The sequence below is a fragment of the Falco rusticolus genome, chromosome 6 (genome assembly GCF_015220075.1).
Source record: "Falco rusticolus isolate bFalRus1 chromosome 6, bFalRus1.pri, whole genome shotgun sequence".
NCBI lineage: Eukaryota > Metazoa > Chordata > Aves > Falconiformes > Falconidae > Falco > Falco rusticolus.
The window spans coordinates 86,304,616-86,325,708 of NC_051192.1; the positions used below are offsets into that span (position 1 = coordinate 86,304,616).

The 21,093-nt window shown below is 41.9% G+C and overlaps 1 protein-coding gene across 2 annotated transcripts; it reads right to left on the bottom strand.

Moving 5' to 3' along the window:
• Nucleotides 1-104: 104 nt before the first annotated feature.
• On the bottom strand, nt 105-19,306 carry RRAGD (Ras related GTP binding D). 2 transcript variants are annotated; one of them, XM_037392719.1, is made up of 7 exons: nt 18,969-19,306; nt 12,534-12,829; nt 11,923-12,122; nt 10,804-10,918; nt 4,920-5,062; nt 2,957-3,105; nt 105-1,016 (listed from the first exon to the last, which is right to left on the bottom strand). In XM_037392719.1, the coding sequence occupies exons 1-7, from the start codon at nt 19,111-19,113 to the stop codon at nt 865-867; spliced, it is 1,200 nt and encodes a 399-aa protein (XP_037248616.1). In that variant the 5' UTR covers nt 19,114-19,306; the 3' UTR covers nt 105-864. The 2 variants fall into 2 exon arrangements, with proteins under 2 accessions (XP_037248616.1, XP_037248615.1); XM_037392718.1 differs by lacking the exon at nt 18,969-19,306 and adding an exon at nt 14,084-15,117 and having other exon boundaries at nt 107-1,016.
• Between the last annotated feature and the right edge of the window lie 1,787 nt (nt 19,307-21,093).

The following is a 21,093-nucleotide window of genomic DNA, read 5'->3' on the forward strand; positions in this document are numbered from 1 at the left end:
TGCCAACTGTAGATGTGCAGGCTCTCAAATCAAACTTAGCAATTCAAACTTTCAGATACAACACCCTCCTCTGAAGCCTTATAAAAATACAAGTGCAACATAGAGCCATTTTACAAAACAATTTATCTTTATAGAAAGGTATTTTAGTGGTATATGCTGAGGTAAATAATAAAAACAGACCCAATAGAGGGCACAACCAGTGTTATGGAGAACTCCAGATGAAATCTGGCCAAAAGCCTGTTTTATAAAAGCTAATATTTACCTACCAGTTATGATCCCTGGAAAGGTGCTTATTGCTGTAATACTTCAAAATTATTCTTCAGTTTACAAATTGAAAAATATATGAAATTAGATCTGTATGAATGTTAGGTATTAGCTGTCACAAATTTTTAAAGGCATTGTACCAAGTTTTCTTAATTGTTTACTAACCAATTTGATTGTAGCAGGTAAATAAACTACAGCATACATTTTACCTGACACCATGCATCAAAATCACCATAAAAACTAAGTTTATCAAAGTCCAACTCCACAAGTAAAACATGAAAAAGTGCAAATTATGTACCCAGTATTTCTGTCACAGCTGTTTTTTCTTAATATGGCATGAAAAAGGTTTACAGCATATATTAAGAAAATTCTTACAAGTGTTCACCTCAATGCTTATATATACAACATTTTTGCTCAAAGTGCTCACTATATGAAAAAAAGATTGGATAAAAATATTTAAACAGTGCTTTCTGAACATTCAGGGCAAATTCATATAATACATCAGTCCCGTTTGTTTTTCTTTTCACTCAGTGCAATGAGATGCAGAAGTCACATCAACTTCAGGCAAACTTTGCTTGCCACACTGCCAGGAAACCTCAGTTACAGTGGCATTCTTGGTGTCCCATTGGGAGTGGGTCTTTTATTTTTTTGCATGTGGCTTTGATGTTTTCGAGATCTTACTACTTTCATTCTTACTTCAAATACTTCTTGTATGGCTTTTCGAAAACAATGGAAATTGTAGTCTATTAATCCTACAGAGACAGAAATATTCTCCATATTAATAAAAACATTTATATACATTAAGTAATGAAAAAATTGCTTATATTCTACATTTAGTGAAATACCACACTCTCTCTCTGGAGGTCATGATCAGTGAATTTTCCGGGCATTTTCTTCTGTGCTAAGCAAAAGCACGTTTAATTAATACACATAATTCACTGAGCATTACAGTTTCATACTACATCTGATACTAAACATACTTTCTAGTCTTAAGAGAAAACAAATAGAAGTTCACTGGCAGATAAAGCTTTAACTTAATAAAGAGCTTTGAAGAAGTGCTCATCACACTGCAAGAAAAAATATTTCAGAAGATATCGTGTCATTTTGTAAATCTGCTTCACAGAATAACTGTGATAAAAATAAGTAGCATCTAGTAATTAAAGAATTTTCATTTTTTGACAATGCGTAAGCTTTGAAACAGATACTTTATAGAAATATCACCAAATAAGAGCCAGCTATATTTCACCTTACATTGTAGCTGAAAAATAACACAATAGACATGCTGTTAGATTACATATATACATAATAGGCAGATAACATTACCATGTGAGTAGGCTGAATATGATCCCACAGAAAAGCTGTAAAGCCATATTGGTAGTCAATTGGAAGACACTGGGTGCTACGGTTGTATAATACTGGAATACAATTTTAGAATTATGGTACTGTGCGTATGACCTCATTCCAGGTTAATGCAGTAAGTTTTCTAAACTGAAATACTGCAGTGTTTTCCACTTCAATTTTGCTAAGAGGACATGGTATATATTTCAAGTGGTTTAAACTCTAACCATGTTACACTTTTAATTTTTTTCCAGGAATTTTTTTTCTCTCTCCCTATAGTTCAGACAAAATATTATGTGGAAGTCTCCAGGCACCAAAAGCTAATCTGCATTGTAATACCAGAACTGTACTGTTGAAGAGTACAGGCTACAGCACAAAGCGTCACAAACCATACAGACGCAACAACTTGACACAGTTGCGGACAAACCCTAAGAGCTGTTTACTCAATATGGTGTCTTTTCTGAAACAGTGTTGTTGTAGGTATGTAGAAGTAACACTCCTTATGCTTACAGCAGAAAAAGAAAGTGACCACATCGAACATTCATAGATAATAAAGGTGGTATGGGTATGAAAGAGAAATCTGACCAGTTGAAGTTCTATAAAATAAATGCTAAATAGCTGTCAACAGCTCAGCAGACATGGTAGGAGTACTGCATTCACAAACACACCAACACTGACTGGTGAATTAGTATCAAGATGGCTACACAAGCCCAAATGATGGCTCGTTCTTCCACTGCTCAGTTCTGGTCTCGGCATTTCACTAAGACAAGTAACTCAGTGAACATCATGCCAGCAAGGAGAGCAATTATGAACTAAGCTTTCAGTATTGACCTTGATCAGAGTCAGAGATAACCAAGAAATTTTATGCACTGTAAAACAGCAAAATATGAAAGCCACCTAGGTCCCAAATACGCAGCTTTTCAAAAGCCTCCTTTCAGAGATGAGAAAAGCAAGAACATATTTCTATCAGCCAGTTCCAGTAATTTTCCCGTGGTTATGGCACACAAGCTGTTCCAAATGCATATGCTGGCGCCAACAGGCACAAATCAATGTCAGCCAAGATAAACTGACACATTCTACTGTTGCAGATGGAAGCTTTACTGCTCTGGATGTAAACTTTCCTATGCTTTCATATCAGAAAGTTGTCAAATACGTTTATGATTTCATTTTATCTTAATGCCAGCATAAATACTTCATGCCTTAAACATGTTACGTAAGCTCTATCAAGCTGTACTTACCTTTAATATTTGTGATACACCTAAGAGACCGTTATCAGCTAATGACAACCACAGTTATTCATTAACTCACTAATACAAGGGAAAAGTAATGCAATACTAGAAAAGGGGAAAAATACCTTTTCTCTCAAAGCTTTCTTCTCTGACAAAACAAACAAGAGCAAGGAATTTCGTCACCTCTTTTAAATACAGGACAGTTGTATTGTTCAGTTTTATGATTGCCATTGATTCTTTGTCATAAGGAGTTCCAGTGCCATCATCTTTAAGCCTAAAGGGTAATATTCAAACAAACAAACAAACAAGGAAAGATAAGCCACCAGACAAGCTAACAAAAGTACTCCCCCCATTGGTTCTTTCACCAGATGATCTCAAATTTTATGAAATTTACATTTTAGCCTTTCAGAGAGACTCTTCCTCAAACTACACTTTACGTAAACTAAGACGACATAGAGATTATATCTTTTATCCAATAACATATGAAATCTTAAGATTTGGGGCTAGAAATCAGATTGTTTGACTGCAAAGTACCTGAACTGAAGCTTTATTTTTTCCTCTGTTAGTTACCAACCTTTTAGCACAAGGCTGTATTTTCTTTTAATCAATGCACTGTATTATGACTTTATCTAAAACATGTGAACCAGTAAGTCTGTACTGATAATTCCAAATCCAGTAAACTTGCTTGAGCAGTGGCAGCTGGCTGATAGTTTAAGCCATCATGAGACTTGCCTCACGAGATGCTGACTTTTGCAACATCCCATCATGAAGAGATTTCTCTTTCACAGATGATGTGTCATGATGATCACTGTATTAGTTTTGTACCTTGCAATTTTGCCCTCGTTCCTGAATGCACACACAGATCTTGTTAAATGGGTAGTTATCACCAACCTCCCATAAAAATTAGTATCAATAACATATTAAGGTAGCAAGTTCCACAGACGCTTCAGGAACAGAGCACAAGAAATTAACTGTAGTATCATGCCTTTACTCTACAGCTAAAACATGGCAACCAGATTTCTGGTGATAAACGCTAAGTGGTTACACAAAGACAGTGGCAGTGTGACATTCTGTGAATAGAGTGTTCCACAAGTGGTGTTATACAGGCAATAAACACACGTATAGTCTTTTGAACTACGCAGCAGCAACTTTCTCTGTACAAAAAAAATGCCACAGAATCAGCATCCTTCATTGTGCACGTCTGTAAAACACAAGTTCTTCTACAGTTACTGAAGTGACTGACTCGAAAATCCGGAACACACAGTAGAATATACAAACCTAAGAATCTTTAGAAAGATATTCAAAATTTTCCTTTCAAAGTTCTAATGTTTATTGCACACCTGCACCAAGATTCTCCCTTATACCTTCTCCAACAGTGCAATACATCTGTCAGTGGGTAAAAATGGAAGGCCACCTAAGAATCCCACACTCTAAGCATGCTGTGATTTAGCCTCCAAGTCTTCTTAATGCACTGACTCTTAATGTGCCCCCATCTTTCCCAGGAATAGCTGGCATTACATTTGGCCAAGGGCCAAGGCATTTAAAACATAACTTGCAAGTAGATGTACATGCTACCACAGGAGATCTCCAGCTACCAATGTATAAGGAGGAGAAAATGAAAAAAAAACCCACAAAGGTCATGTAGGGAAAAAGAGGACAGACAATGAAGAACCGAATGAAGCAAGAGTGAAGCAGCTCACTAAGGCCAGTAGAGGCCACTAGCTATTAAACAAAACTAAATATGGCCCCAATTTTTTTTAACATGTGAGGCATCCTTCTGTTAAATTCGTCCCTGGGGAACAAAAAAACGTTGTTAATGTTTCCTTTTATTTTAGGTTGGTTACTTCCCACTCCTTTCTCCAAAAAAAACTTATTAGAAAAGAAGGTGTTCACAAAAGAGGCTAGGCTGGAAACAGTGCTTGTTGCTAGCAGGGGATCTGTACCTCAGAGGCCTGCCGTTTCCTCCTTCTTACCTGTCCTGACAAATTACACATTCTCATTATTGTTTATACTGACATCATTCCAATTCTGAAGGCCATTCGGATTCCAGGTACACAGTTTTATGAATAATGTTAACAATTTACTTACCCATATATACAAGAAATGTCAATGACAACATCTATCATATCACAGCAGAGCTCGTAAGTTTGCATATCCACTGGAGTACTGTCCGTTGCAATATAGATCTTACTGACTACATCAAATAAAAATGCTTTTTCAATCCCAGAATTCTATTTAAGAAAAGAAGAAAGAAAAATAAAATGGAAGCCATGCCTTCAAATTAATAAGCTTTTTTGTTCCCCTACTTGTCCGTTACATAAAAAGCTAGGCTGAAGAAGTGGAAGTTAAACTGCAATCAAGCTCATTTTGGAAGAACTGTACCTACAGCACTCTCATATTTGTAGCAAACCTTGATGATTACAGACCTTCTGACACACTCTGCCTCTGAGCAGACATGATGCCAAGTTACACTCCCATACTCCCCCCTCTGGAAAACATCTGGAGAGATTACATTTATTTTCAGGGGGAAAAAGTCTTCCAAGATCAAGCTTTTGGGTTCTTGACTGTAACAATGGACATATAAAGACAGCTGTAATTTAAAGTTATTCTAGCTGGACATGCAAGAAGGTAGAAACAAGAAAAAGAAAAATTTAATGGACAAAGAATGCAGCAGTGCTTAGGCACTAATTTCTCAAGGGAACTGAGAAATTGTCTCTGGGGTTTGTAGATGTTTTAGTGTCTGGTTCCTTAGAACATCTTTCAGAACCACAGGAGAAAGAGCAGTATTTTGATGGTGCTCTTTCAGTTTTCATGTAGCATTGGTGGTTAAACCCATGTTTATAATGCTAAGGCTTGCTAATGTGATGACAGCTATGTTCCTGTCACCCTGCCAAGCTGATTACGACTCACTCCATACTGGAAATGTATTGTATTCATGGTTCTCAGAGGCTAGCCAGGAATGCTAGCTCATATTCTTTGTGTAGATAAGGTAAACTGCCATAAGCCTCTGCTTCCTGGACGAGGAAAAAATATGTACTGCTTAACTGAAAACAGTAGTTTGCTTGCTGATACCAAGGGATTATTGCACCTGAGCAGCTGTCCCAGCATGAACACAATGGGCAATTTCCCAGTACTGCTAAAACTCAAGCTACAAAATGTCCTTCAGAATTCACATATACAGGAAGAGAAGCAACTTTCTTCATCAAACCAAATTTTCTCCATATATGGGCTTCCCTTTTTAATATGGTTTGGGACTGCTGCCACAGCGGTTTTGTAGCTACCAAAACCACACTGAAAGCCCCTGACACACTTTAATAGCTTCAGCTTCCTTCATAGTTGCAGAATTTTTCCTTTTTTCTTCTTTCTTTTCCAAGTCAACTATTTAACAAAGAATTAAGAGATTAAAAAGTGACCCCCCACTTTCCAAATTTCTTGAAATAGGTAGAAAAATTTTAATGCTAGGTATGCTATTGAACAATGGCCAGCAATATTTTGGCCATTTTCTTCTTAAAGAGGCTTAATTCTTCCACCATCATGCACACAGCTGAGGCTGGGAACTTCCATCAATAATAAGAGCCCAGAGGTGAATTTCTTGCATTTCATTGTGGAAAAGACTCTGTGAGTGGCACATTTCAGTAAGTCATTAATAAGAAGCAATTTAAAATAAAGTATAAACTGTGGATACCTTAGGTGCATAGGCTGAAGCACACAATGTACAAGGATAGTCTCAAAAGAACTGGCTTTGTTCAGCCTGAAGAGAAGAAAGCTCGTTGCTATCTACAAATACCTAATGTAAGGGTGCAGAGAAGACAGAGACGAAGTCTTCTCAGAGCTACCATGTTGGAGGACAAGAGGCAAAAGATGCAAGCTGAAATTCTAACTTGATACAAGAAAAAAAAAAAAAAGCAGGAGAGTGATGAAGCACTGGGACATGCTGACCTCAGAGTTTGTAGTTTCCACCCCTGAAGATACACAAAGCAGGGCTGGATCCAGCCATGAGCAACCTGCTCTAACTAGCCTGACTGAGCAGGAGCTGACCTCTAAAAGTCCTTTTCAGCCTACACACCTCTGTAAGTCTACATTCTTTGAGCACTAAGAACAAAAACGTATGCATGTTTATTTTGGTTATTCTGGCCACAAGTGATAATTCTGTAATTTTAATTTTTAAATAATAATTCCGACAGCACCTCACAAACTTCAACAGATGCTGTAAAATAAGATTTATCACAAGATTCACCTGTAACTATTATGTAAGTATATAGCCATAATTCATTGCCAGAATACGTATTTGAAAATAAGTCATTTTAGACAAAAGAAGTTGGAACTCAAGCCCTGTAGTGTCATTCATGAAGAATCAATTATGAACTTTTGCATTATATAGAGAGCTATAGTGACAATTTCAGCTGTACAGGTGAGACATATTTTACATTATTGAGATGCAGTGACAATATAATAACATTTAACAATGAGAAGTGATTTTTCCATCTCAGAACTCCAGCTGCTGCAGCCTGCCTGCTGTACTCATAGTGACAGTTTAAAAGGTTTTTATCTGGAGACATCTGCCATGTCAGCAGTTATGCCTGATGGTAAGGGCTGAGCTTGGTGTCTTTACTTAAACCACGCTCATTGTCACTGAAATTAATACATCGTGGTAGGACTTACTGAGAAACTTTCTTTTCCAAGTCAACTATTTAACGAAGTTATTGACAGACTGCTTCTGTCAAACTTTGTATGATGACAGTAACCTCTGCAACAGGGTAGGATAGACTGCCGGGAGTAGTAACCACTGAATTGTGCCCATATGACTCCAAAGATTTTATTTGCCCTGGGTTTTAGTACCACTTTAAACGAAAAAGTAAAGGATTTGCCAGAATGTTTGAGAGGAAACTGCTCAAGGGAAAAAAAATAATCACAAACAATAATTACAAGTCATAAAACAAATCAGGAAACAGTGAATAAAAAATACTATTCAAAGAGACATTACATCCTTAATGCTCAGTCAGGGAAAATGAAAATAAGAAATCAACTGTTTCTGTTACTTCAGCAGTAGGGTTCCTTATTACAGAAACAAAGGCCAACAGCTGCCTTACACAACTGAACAAAATGCTGCCGCTGATGTCAATGAGAGCAGGGTCAGAATAAGCACTAGTTATCTCTGACACAACCCTACAGTCTGGAAAGAAGATGTAACGTGTGCTAGAAGCTTTATCAAGCACTCTGAAGTGATGCAAGACTCTTCCATGGCTAATCTGAACCCAGAGAGTCACTATGAAAAATCTGCACAAATATATGAGATTTTATTTTAGATAGGTAAAAACCATGAGGTAGTTGAAATTCAAACCATGTTTCTCAGCTACACTTGGTATGATAAAGTAGAAGGCAGTTTCTATTCTTTAAATGGAACGGGTTCAATAAAACTGGCAGTATTACTCCAATTCCTAGGTTAGGTAAATAGGCTTATCTTTTTCCTTCTTGAAAGTATGAAGAATAAGCCAGAATTTGGCCCTAAAAAGTAATTTTTACAAGTCACTTACAGTTAGGAATGAACTTTGGACAATTATTTAGACAGGTCTTGCAGCAAACTGCAGATGTCCTGAATGAGTTTTAGCTTGAAATACTACATTTGAATTTACAAATTATAAAATTTAAATAATTAAATAAACAAAACAACTTATTTTTATCATGATAACTCATTGTTTGTTTTTTTAACATCTCTCAAAGAAATCCCAACAACGCTAAAATGAAAATCCACATTCCCATGTCACACAACTTGATTGCTTGGTAAGGTCACAGTAATTAAAAACCAGAAATCCATCTATATGCTGATAAGAGTTAGTCAGGTAAGGTTTACATGGGTTCTGAATGCCAAACCAACTGTTACTTCATGATTTACAAGCAGTTACATTAAAGAATGTAGAAGCTGTATTAACACACTGATGGTTCTTCAAACATACAAGCTAACACACTGTGGCACTACGAAGGTAGGCAAAAACCTGCTGTGAACTTAAGAGTGATCACAGATCTATTTTTGTAGTCATCAGCTTTTCATGTTGGAAGTCTTCATGGCATAAATGAAAGCACATCCTCATGAATGTTGCTGCAAAACTCAAACTAGAACACCAATACACCCACACTTGGATATCCACCACACTGGCTTCCTGAAGTAAGGCATGACCAAAATCCACATCAAGATTTGTTGTCACTAAAGTGCTAAAGTAAAGAGGCACCTGCTAACTAATTCTGTGCTGGAGAATGATGTTTAGTCTTCTTGTGGTTGCAAATAGTCATTCCGAGTCTCCTGTCTACAGATAGAAGACACTTGTAAAAACAGACAGTAAGCATGCTGAGGACATAGTGATACAGCTAAACCTTCCTCTAGGTCATTAACAAACTGAGTTTTGCTCTATTTGGAGCTAAGGATCAGTTTGAGACTCTTTCTCATACTGAACAAAGGAACAAATCTTTTTTGGACTTCCCATATATTTGAAAGACTCATTCTTCCTTACAAATTACATCTGACATTCTAGATATTATTGGAGCTGCCTCCTGGGTGTTCTGGGTGCACAAGCAACTGTCGTCAGTCATTCAGGTAGCAGCTTGTGCTTGATTCATCTGGTGGTTTGGTACAAATTCTTCAGCACCTCCAAACAATGAGGAGACCCCATACAGAGATGTGACTCACAATATGAGTCACTGGGGTGACTCTGGCACAAGCTGGACTATCATTCAGACAGCTTTCTCTTTAAGACTGTGTGGCTTATTCAATATCCAACTGCTCCAGAACTTCTGTCAATACTCTTCTGTCCTAAGTGGATTTTGACACTGGATGGCACCTGGTATACAGTCCATTCATTGTGAAACAGCATAACTTGCTACTTAACAGTAGGAGAGTATGTTTTGGAAAGACCTTCCTCTAACCCTAGCTTTCCCTTTCAGCAACACATCCAACTCTTCTCTCTCTCCATTTTCACACCCTACACTGAGAAACTGTGAAGTCTAATTTTATTTTACAGGCTGTTGAATGATATTAAATATTTCATTACATCAAAATCACAAAAAAGGAACAACAAAATGCCTTGCTTGGAAATTGAAGCCTGACAAATCAATGCTAGATGCAAGGTGCAAAATTAGAATATTGTGAGAAAGGGTGCAGTTTCAGGAGCTACTATGACCTGATTTAACGACCACCAAAACAGGGAGTTCCTCCTTTTTACAACCTACTCACTGTGTTCCCCTTTGCTCATGGCCACATGTTCCCATCTCTTGTCTTGTGCCAAAACAAGAGCATGTTGGACTCCTCCATGACCTGCTTTTAACTAAATTAAACAGCGCATTAGTGTGTGTCAGTGACTCCAGGAGGGGACGCGTGAGTCTCAGAACCAGTATAAAGGAGAGAGACCACACATACAGGAACAGCGGAGCCTCCACAGTAGTAACAAGCCACCAGATATACAAAGATCCCTAACTGGCCTTCAGAGTAACTACAGAAGTGGTGAAAGTTGTGATGGACTCTATCTCTAAAAATTTCAAGATAAGAAGAGATGTTTTTTTTTGAAGTGGGGTAAACTTTGATACAATGTAGAATGAATTCTAGGAAGCACTATAGACAATTCTCCATAGGAGGTCAGACCAGATGATGTTCCTTTAAGAATTCATTTACAGAAGTTTTAAGTACTACTTAAATGCATGCAGCACAGACCTTTGCAACATTCAGATCAAGGTATGAGCAGAAAAGGGACAACTGCTAACCCACTTCATGTGATTCAGGAAACACTCTCAGCTGCGCAGCAACACTGTGTAATAGACAGGGAGGCGAGGCCAAGCTGCATGTGGGTACATTTCAGCTAAGTTCTGGTAATTTCTCTGAGAGTTCACATTGCTCATAATGTCTCAGAAGGCAGTGAACAGAGTATCTGAACATGCATGTTGGACAGAGCTGGATCTACAGACAAAGTATGTAACAAGTACTTACTGAAATAAAGATGTTAAGCAGGTTTTCCAGTGTTGGGAGCTGCGGAATCAGTTTCTGTACCACTTTGCTAAATGCTTCAAATATAGAATGATCATATATGCTTGTCAGATAAAAGCTGGAAAAAAACGTCACCACATTTTCCTTTTAGCCACATACTGTGAACATGATGTACCTTTCATAGTATGAGTGAAATGAAATATTGTCAAACAGCAAGTGCCTACATTTTATGCAATTACCCCTTGTGATCAAAAGTCATTTGTTATGATTGAAGCATAGGACTTCATCTCCATACAAAAAAAAAACTCTAGACACTGCAAACTAGGCCTTGATGTAGAACTTCATGATGCAACTCCCACCTTGGTATTCCTAAGAAAATATTTTTCAAATTGCAGGAGAGCAATATTACTGAGTACATCTGTTATGATCTATTTTTTGAAAGCTGTGGACCTATTTATCAATTCAATGATGCAGTCAAGTAAAGAGCTCTAAAGAGCTCTTAACTTGGAGCAGGTCTCTCTTTTTAATATATTTGTACTTGGCTTTTGAATATATTTGTACTTGGCTTAAGTGCTAAAAAAGCCATGACAACTTCATGTCCTCTAGTTCCCAGTCTGCAGAAGTCCACTATTTTCCATTATTTGTACAATAATCTGCTTTATCAGCAGACAACGCAAAGATACAGCACCTGTCTTCCCCAAGTGGCTCCAAGCAGGCTGCAGCAGTGAGGACTAGCGATTGGGAGGGGACTGTGAGGCAGAGAGATATCAAAGAAGGCAAAAGCAATGTAGGTGGCATATACAATCTACTGTCTGGAGCTCTACTGGTTGCTGCCACTGTCCAAGAAACTTATTTCAAGAGAGCAGCTGCAGCAAAAACTGGTAGGACTCTGTCGTATTTGTCATCTGTTTTTAAGCACATCTCCTCTCCAGCTTTCCCTCCAAGACAGCAATCAGAAATAAAATACTTTGTTTGGCTCAGGTCAAATGCAATGTCTCTGATTATCCTTTTCCTTCATATATCAAAAGCTCGTTGCCTGCTACTTCAAGAGAACAGAAAATGGTAACTTGTCAAATAAACTGCTCTCCTCTTTAGGATTCTCTGCATAGCAGCTTTTCTCACCTGAGGTGAATCTTCTCCAATCCAGCATCTGCAAGGTCATCATTTGCCCTCTGGTGAATATCTCTTTGTGTTTCAATCTTGTGATCATCAGATAAACCATCCACTTTATGGATAAAGATTTCAAAGTTGATATCTGGATTCACTTTATAGGCTCTGGTCACAGTAAGATGCAGCCGAGCTAATGCTTCCATATAATCATCCTAATGAAGGAAAAAGAAAAGCTACAACTGTTGGAAAGTTCCTAAAATACATATACAAAATTTTGCAATACTTACTTTTAGATAATGCTACAGTTCAACAACAGCTTAATTTTTAAATTCCCTAGAAGCCTGAGTCTACATCCAGCATGTGCATCAATCTCATGCTGTCAGCACTTAGGAATCTGAGCAAGACCCTTGAGATGTTAAAGCAAATCAGGTAACTTTTGAACATACTGCAAAGAGAGCTTAAAAATAACCAAGCAGCTCTTCAAGTTTTAATGACTTTCTTTTAATGCATTTGTGATCTAAGTTAAGTACTTTATTTGCTCTGTAAAAAAATATCTATGCTTTCCAACCCATTTATTGCTGAAGGAAGAAAAGGAAAAAGTAGTTTAAAGCCCCCTTTTTTACCTGAGAATCAATAACAAATATCAGTGCTCCAGTGCCTCTGAAAATCATCTCATAGTCAAATGTAGGATCAAAGAAGTCAATTTGCCCAGGAAAATCCCATATCTGAAAGTTGACAAAGGAGCTGTTGGAAACATCCTCTCTGCAGATCTTGTTTGTGCTCTCCAAGAAGAGAGTTTCATTAGGTGACATTTTGTGAAAGACAACTTTCTGAATGGAAGACTTCCCACTTCTTCTCAATCCCATGAGCAGGATTCTTGGCTTAACTTCAGTACTGAAGGGATCATTGAAATCCAAAACTGAATAAAATCACACAAGAAGAAAAGTAATAATCTATGGCAATACAATCAGTAACTACCAAATAACATGCATTTATTTTCATGCCATGTTTACTTGGATTGATGCAAAAGTTACCAATTTTTAAGCTTAGGGAGCAGTGCTACAGGCATCTTAACTTGAATTATTTGCCCCTTAGCCTATACTATCAGAAAACCCACTTTTCACCTGTAAGAGGCTGCAGAAGGCTAAACCAGAAAATTTTCTAGTCCTGATGCAGTTATATTAGCATAAAGGTGGCTATGGGAGTAAACTATACTGTTATATCTGTGAGGACATGAATGTATAGCTATCCACACCTGTAAGGACATCAGCTTCAGTTTCAGGTATCTCTAATCAAAACAGCTACAACAGTCTAAATTGATGCATTTAGTTGGCCTATAACTTTTAAAGTCCTTTGGTACTGAGCTGAAAATTACTCTACACATAAATGGATAAAAGCTTCCAAACACCCCTGTGATACCCTGTCTGCACCATCAAACACAAGCAACACAAAAAACTGAGTTGTCAATGCTAAATCTGCAGAGTAAAGTTCACAGCACACAGTGGTCAGGTTTAAAACACTGATCAGACAACAGGCTAAACACACTAGCTGTCAGGCAGACCTTCTCCCACTCGCTGCAGTACAGACTATTCAACATAATTCATAGCACAACATGAATTGTATTTCTTTCTCTTTTTCTGCTGGGATAAATTTTGAATTGCAGAAAACTAACACATAATTGTTCATACACATCCTTCCTGAATATCCCCCCCCATACGTTAAGTGATCAAGTTTACTCCAAAAGTACAAAAATCCAAACCAAGAAACCTCAGCAACAAACTGAACCTGTTGATTTATTACATAGCCTTACAGGTTGAAAAACATGGAAAGCTTGAAGGAACCCTTTGCCTAGGTGCATGTTTCGCACCCAGGGGTGGCAATCACATCTGTCCTCTTGCGCTCCTCAAGCCTCACTTCCAAGTTTCAAACCAGAAGAGCAGGACGTGCCTTCAGAACCTCGTTCACGTCTGGTTTTGCCTCCTGAACTTCAGTTACAGAGAATGAGGGCTTCTCCACGGAAGGTCTCGCAGAGTTAGCATAAAAGCATCCCTCGGCACCATCTACTGGCTCGTCAGTGGTTACGCCACTCAGTGGGGGCCCCTACATCCATTATCGGTGGGATCCTATCCATTTTAAATCCATTTGAAAGGCCTTGACAGGTATTAACACTTACTGTGCTCTTGCCAATTATCACGCATTAAACACTGCCAGGCTGGAGCAGTGAGCTCCTTCAAGCAGAATAGTGACTGGTAACTCCTTAAGAACCTCATCCTCCTAATGCAGCAATGGCCAACTTCTGCTGACTCAGACAATAAATTTAGGAAGTAATAAACCACAGTCAACACGTTGCTCTACTCTTCCTGTCCACCAAGACAGTGATAGTACCCTCCTGCGGCTGCAAGAAACACGTGCCTACAACACTTCCCACCTATAGAAGAGTAATAAACATCTGCTCTAGGACAACGTAACAATATTTCATGTTTTGGGGGTACAGTCTTGTCAATAAAGGAAACCAAAGGTACAGGATTCAATGGCGTTTCCTCCACCCCACTCTCTTCTTTAACGCACAAAGTTTCCACAGCTGCCAAATGCAATTTCATTAATGTAATTCCATTAATGTGCATATATCCATATATCATGCAATTTGCATTTCGGTCATCAGAAGGAAAGAAAATTTATTCAGAGCTTTACAAGAACTTTATAAAGGCATGTAAAGAACACTCATCTGGTTGAGGCTTTATTGCATATTTCCGTAAGTTTAAAAAACTCCCACTTGCTCAGAACTTACACAACAGAACTTATGAAGCCTAATTTGCTATGGATTTGTACTTTGTGTCCCCTTCCTCTCCCCACCACAATAACCCCAACTTCTCCCTGCATGTCTTATGACATATCCTGCAAAAAACAGATATGACATGCTATGGCTGATCTGGAGCTCAACCCATGCTGGTTGGCTAAACTGTACACGTGTACACCAGTTTGCCAGCTGCTGCCACAGAGAGTGCACACAGCTGCTCCCCTGTCCCTCTCAGGACACTTTCATGTGGGTCTCTCCTCTCTTCTGAATGCCAGTTTTCGTCAAACTTGTGGGAACTTAATCATCCTTGAGATGTCTTTCATTCAAATTTGGTTGAAGGTAGACAGCAGTTTCCAAAGTTCTGACTGGTGATGAGACAACCAGAAGACAGGCTACCTATGTAACTCCCTTTTCTTTAAGAAACAGGCTAAAAACTCACATGTAGCTAAAAAAAAATATTTAAAATAACTTGGGGTTTAAAATTGTTGTTGTATTAAATTATCCCGTACTGTTAGATTTTTATGGACTGCAATACTAGAAAGAAATTGCTTTATATTAAAGCCATACTAAAAAAACCCCACAGTTGCAGGCACAGAGTTACCAATGAGAAGAAGGAACACCAGCTCTTCTGCTAGTAAGACTGTTATTTAACTTCTGAAATCCTGCCAGTTCAAAGACAGGGAAATGTAAATGAGTATCATCCAAACCTGATTAGATAGCAAGGCTGCTATAGCACTTTCCTCTGAAAGTTAAGAGATTACCTTATATGTAATGGAATTGGACGATGCGCTGCCTGCCCACATTCCTTTGCAGAGTACATGACAGCTCCTTTAATTTGCCACAGAAATGCCAGTAGATGTATCACTGCAGCTTCCCAGACTAGGTTACTGAGTGAGATCATAATATGCCTAAGAGAAACGGTAAACTCTTCCCCATTCTGTAATGGGAAAGATAACTTTCCCTATTGTGAGATGCAATGCATTTCTTGCTTCATTCACTTTTGCAAAGAGTAAATGTTATAAAATCCCAGTTGCCAATGCATATCAAAGTCCTTCATATTTCAACTTTTCTAAGCAGCCATAAAGAACTGAAGTAACGGAAGTCACAATGGTTAGAACTGGTATCCTTTGAAGTATTCACAAATTAAACTTAACAAAGCCAAAAGTACTTTCCCCACAGAGAAGCACTCAATTCCTTACAAAATTTCTGTAATTGCAGTTGCCCTGGTTTATGGAGTGGAATTTATGTGCATTGCAATATGCAGAAGAGCTGAGGAGTTAACTGAGAACTGCACGTAGTAGCCCTGACCTGTTCTCACCAGGATGCACAACTCATAATGAATACTTCAATATCTCCATGCTATTAGAGATATTAATTGATAATTAAAATAGTTTTTGAAGCCCATCCTGTATTCCACATCAATTGCAATTAATTGTCAGAGCAGATGACTATCCGTGCTTCACAGGCATACGTGATGGGGATGCCACGTCGGAAGGTGTATTTGTAGATCTCGCCAGTTTTCAAACATCCAAATAAAGCACTGCAGTTCATCTGCTCAAATGATGTCAAGTCAAAAGAAATTATTTTGCTTATGTTACTGTCCATAAGGTGACAAGCCTCTGAGTTTAGTTTTAAACTAATACAGATCATAATGATTTATTTTTTTTTGCTCACTAATGCAATTATGTCATTTTTAAGTTTTAACCTTTTTTGTGTAAAGGAGAATTAGGAGTCCCAAATTTTCCATTCATGTACTTTCAAGCCCACTGATCTCATAGCATTTCCAGTGCTACTATGACTGTGATATCTACAGCACTTTGGAGTGCTGTCAAAAGACAGTAGCCTTACAAAACACATACAATGAACATCTTCAATGCTAACAGATGGCCTGAGCCTAAACAATTAACAGAAAAAGCTTGTAAGTAATCAGGAGAGCTGTTCAGCTACTGTGGGTTTATAAACATTGCAGAAATACCTGGTGGAAGGAAATTCTTGTAGCTAAAGAAAAGACTCAGAACTAGAAGACCTCGTTCCACTCTGCCACAAATTCATCAATCTGCAACGATATGCCTTAAAGCTACTTCCCTGGGGACACTGCAGAGGGTTTCCCTGCTTCTAAATACTTTTTAATTGCATATATCAAAACTACGACTAGGCTTTATGTAAACTTAAGTGCTTTAAGGTCTCTGAATATGACCATACTTATAAAGTAAGAAGATTAAGAAGAGGAGAAAAGCATGGTTTCAGCATTCAGGCTGGAGACAAGAAACCAGTATGGGGTGAGAGATAACCAATATGAAGTTTTGAAATCTCTTGTATGCCTACAGGCACAAATTACGCTTTTACTTTTAAGCCTGGCTTCTCCCTTCACTTTCAACAGCAACTGATTGAAGCTGTTCTCCTTACACTGCCCTTCCATTCTTTCTGTGTAGATAAGTGGAGGGTATGACACTGAATTTTGGACCACTTACCGTACAGATCCAGGAAGACAGAGGACAGAAACTGGGAAAAGGAAAGTCCCTTGCCTTGCAGCCCAGTATTAAATACACAAAACACGGACCCAAACCGCAACCCCCTCCATTACAGATGCTCTGTGTCTCTCCAGAGAATTCAGAACGAAACAGAAAGCCAGGGGATCTGGATTGTTAAAATGGACCTTTGTTTTAATTCTGTGTAAAAAAGGTCCCTGCATGGACTGTCTTCTGCAATTCAGGATGTAAAGGTTCGTTTCTGTTAAGTACAATATTCTGGTGTTGCTACGGAAGAAGCAATTGAAATTTTTAACAGCCTAACAAAGTTCCTATTGAAAACCACCCAAATAAATTCCTCTGAGGACAGAATACAGATTACTTCTCTATGGAAAAAGCTAAGTTCGTTTAGCACTAAAGAAATATGCTAAAATATATTCTCTTTGTGTCAAAATAAAAGGAATTATTTAGCAGTTGCAAGTAAGATTTTAATTAGTCTCAGCTACAGCTCTTACATCCTAGCATTCCCATATTCTGTAGCCATGAAGGATTGTACTCAAAACACCCCCCTCCCCAAAATTTCATTAGTCAATGTGATACCTCCTAAAGCCCGCAGGACCGGGCCTTTAAGGAGAAGGTTCTGCATGCTAATAACCAGCGTAGGTTTAACAGATGTGGCCTTTCCTTATGCTATCATAAAAAGGTAGCTCTTTTTTCACTCGGAGATACTGAGCGTTCTCCAAGCTCCTTTGTGAAATACATCTCGGAAGAATGAATTCAGGCTCTGAATGAAAGCAACAGGCTCTGAGCTGGCATTGCCTTTTTTTACTGAATGAGACTGCTTTTCTTGGTAAGCCTGTCCTTCCCAGCATCACCATCCACACTGACACAGATACGCAGTGAATAACGTGGGTCCTCATATGCACAGACACATGGACAGCAGACATCTAGCGGAGCCTGCCACTGTGGGAACTGACATCCACAGCTGCAGAGCAGCCCTGCACACAGAGCTGCATGTCACCGCCACCTTTTATAGCCTGACACCCAACCCCCCCCATCCCCCGCCTCCTTGGCACACTCAAGTCACATCAGGCTGTGGCCACCAGTAGCCAGCAACTCTCACCCCAGACATGGAAAATACTGAAAGGAGATTACACACACACACACACACTTTGCCTGCACTCCTTTTGCCTCCTCCCTTATCCCCAGTCCCTTCTGCTACCTGGCAGACCTTGCCCTGCTCCTGCCTCTGAGCTCCCCGCTCTCTCTGTCACGGCGGTAGCCCCCCAGGAGCGCCCTGTCCCCGTCCCCTCCCCCGGTCCCGTCGGCAGCATCCCCGCTCAGCCTGGCCTCTTACCACCCAGCCCGGTCCCTGCGAGGCCTGCCCTCTCCCCGGACGCCTCGGCTCCCTTCGTGCCTTGCTCACCCTCGCCGCGTCCCAGACGCCGCGGGAGGCCCGGCCTCCTCCCTGACCCGCAGCCGTAGGCAGCCGGGCCCGACCCCCGCAGCCCAGCCGGGCCTCCCCGGCGGCGGCCCCGTCCCGCCCGCCACCGCCCCTGCCTCACCTCGGCCCCCGCCCGCCTCACCCGCACCTCCGCGCCCGCGGGGCCGGCCCTGCCCCGCACCGCCTCACCCCACACCCGCAGTCGCGGCCGGTCGCTGCCCCAACAGCCCCCTCCGAGGCCGGCGCCCGCCCCCCCGGCTCTGCGGGGGCAGCCCCCGCGGCGGCCGCGACGCCGCTCCCCGCCGCCCTCGCTGCCGCGGCCGCTGCGGCCGCCCCGGGTGGCACTCACACGCCTCATCGCCGCCGCTCTCCGCGTCACCGTCCGAGGACTCGGCCCCGTCGGCGTAGCCCGCCAAGCCCACGATCTCCTCCTCCTCTTCCTCCTCCTCGTCCCCCTCTTCCTCCTCCGGCAGCTTCCTCGGCACCTGGCTCATGCCGGCCGCGGTCCCGCCGGGGCTCCGAGGGCCCCTCTGCCTCCGGGCGGCCTCGGGGCGCGCCTGGCCGCGGGCGCGGGGGGCCCAGGTACCGCGCTGGCGCCGTGCCCGCCGCCGCTCCCCGCCGCCGCCGCCGCCGCTCCCCTCCCCCGCACGGCGCTCGGCGGAGCGCGCGGCGCAGCCTGCCGGCGGGGCGCGCACCCAGCGGGCGGGGGAGGCGGCGTGACCCGCGTCACCTGACGCGGCCGGTCACGGGCCGGCGGGGCCTCCGCGCTCGCCCAGGCGCGGCACCGCCGCGGGCACCCGCCGCTGGCAGGCGGAGCCGGGCGCTGCGGTGCTCACGGGCGCGCCCCGGGGCCTGCCGGCCGCCGCCGCCTCCCGCCCCGGCCCTGCTGTCCCGCGGCGCCCTGCGCGGGCCTGGAGGCGCCCGTGGACGGCGCACAGGCGAGGCGCTGCCTCTGGTGTGCGGGGGGCCGAGCGGGGCGGCGGGCAGGTGTGCCAGCCTGCAGGTGTGCCAGCCTGCAGCACCGCAGTGACGGCTGGCGGTTTTGTTGCAGCCAGCCCTCCCGGGGGGCCTCCAAGTCAATCGGGTCCTTGTCCCGCGTGGAGCCCAGCCCCACGGCAGGCTCTCGAGGGTGGTCCCCTGCGTCACCCCCACGGGTGCCTCTGCCTTCGGCTTGTGGGAGACCCTGGGCCTCTGGCAGGACCCGCGTCTGCCCGGTGCTGCTCAGCCTGCGGATCCACTGTGCCCGCTCAGGGCCCAAATGGTGTTGGCGGCGCTGCCTGCGGCCGGCCTGATGGGCCTTCCATGGCGGCTGTGTCATCGTATGGCCAGGCCCAACACGTTAAGCCAGGCACTAATGGTGAGTGGTAACATCTGCAGTGTGGGTAAGAGAGATTATTTTGTTAATAATACCCTGGATGAAAGGAAGACTAAAGAAAGCCATGGCAGTGAAACCTTCTTGGAAGAGGATGAGGTTTTTGAAGCCCCTGACAGACTGAGGTGCACTCATCTGCCTGCCATTGCTTCCTCCAGACCAGCACTGTGAGGACAGACCTTCTACCCCTCAGCAAGGCCCTTTCTCAGGTGTTTCCAGTGCTGCTCTTGTCTGAGCACCACAGCATGTGCGTTAGCCCCTGGCGGTCATCCCGCACTGCCTGCTGTAGTGACAGGCAGCTGAGTTCCCAACTCTGCGGCAGCACATTTTCCTCTGTTTCTCTCTTACTGCTTTTTCCTGTCTTGTCCTCCCTCCTTGCATTCAGTATAATGGTTTGACTTACGTTCGGAGTTTCCATATGTTCCCTGCAGCTCATTATTTTCCTACCTCTGTGCTGCGTGACAGTCTTCCCATAACCAGGCTGTTCAGGCTGCTGTAACCCACTTGAGATAATGGAGGCACACTTTTGTCCAGAAATGGGGGAAGAAATCCCCCTCTTTTGCTCCAGATCGTGACAAAGCTACCAATACACAAATGTATTGAAATGCCTTTCTTTATTCTCAATTTACCAACCTGCTTGGAAGTTTTGCTTGAACAGATTAACAATGTACCAAAAGATTATGGGAAACATTTCAAAGTTAAATCCCTTACGAGGAATTAGGACTTAAGTTTTAAGCAGGATTTTTTTAGCAGTCATCTTTTCAGCATTGTATCGTGGGACAGCCCTGGGAGGCATTAACCTGCTGAAAACTGATGGAAAGAGGAGGAGAGCTTCCAGGTCTGTAATGAATGAGTCTGTCTCATTCACCAGCTGACCACATCTGCGCAGAAAGGACTATGAGGTTTCAGGGCTGGTTATGGGAAGTGGGTCTTGCCCAGAAATCTGACTGTCTCTTAGGTTTCTTTTATACTTACACAAAGAGCTATGAAACATCACCACTGAGAGAGAATAATCTGGAAATATTGAAATACTAAATCAAGGTGTAGAAGCTCAGGAATGAAAGGACTGGTTACGATGCAGCTCTTCCCACAACACTGATGT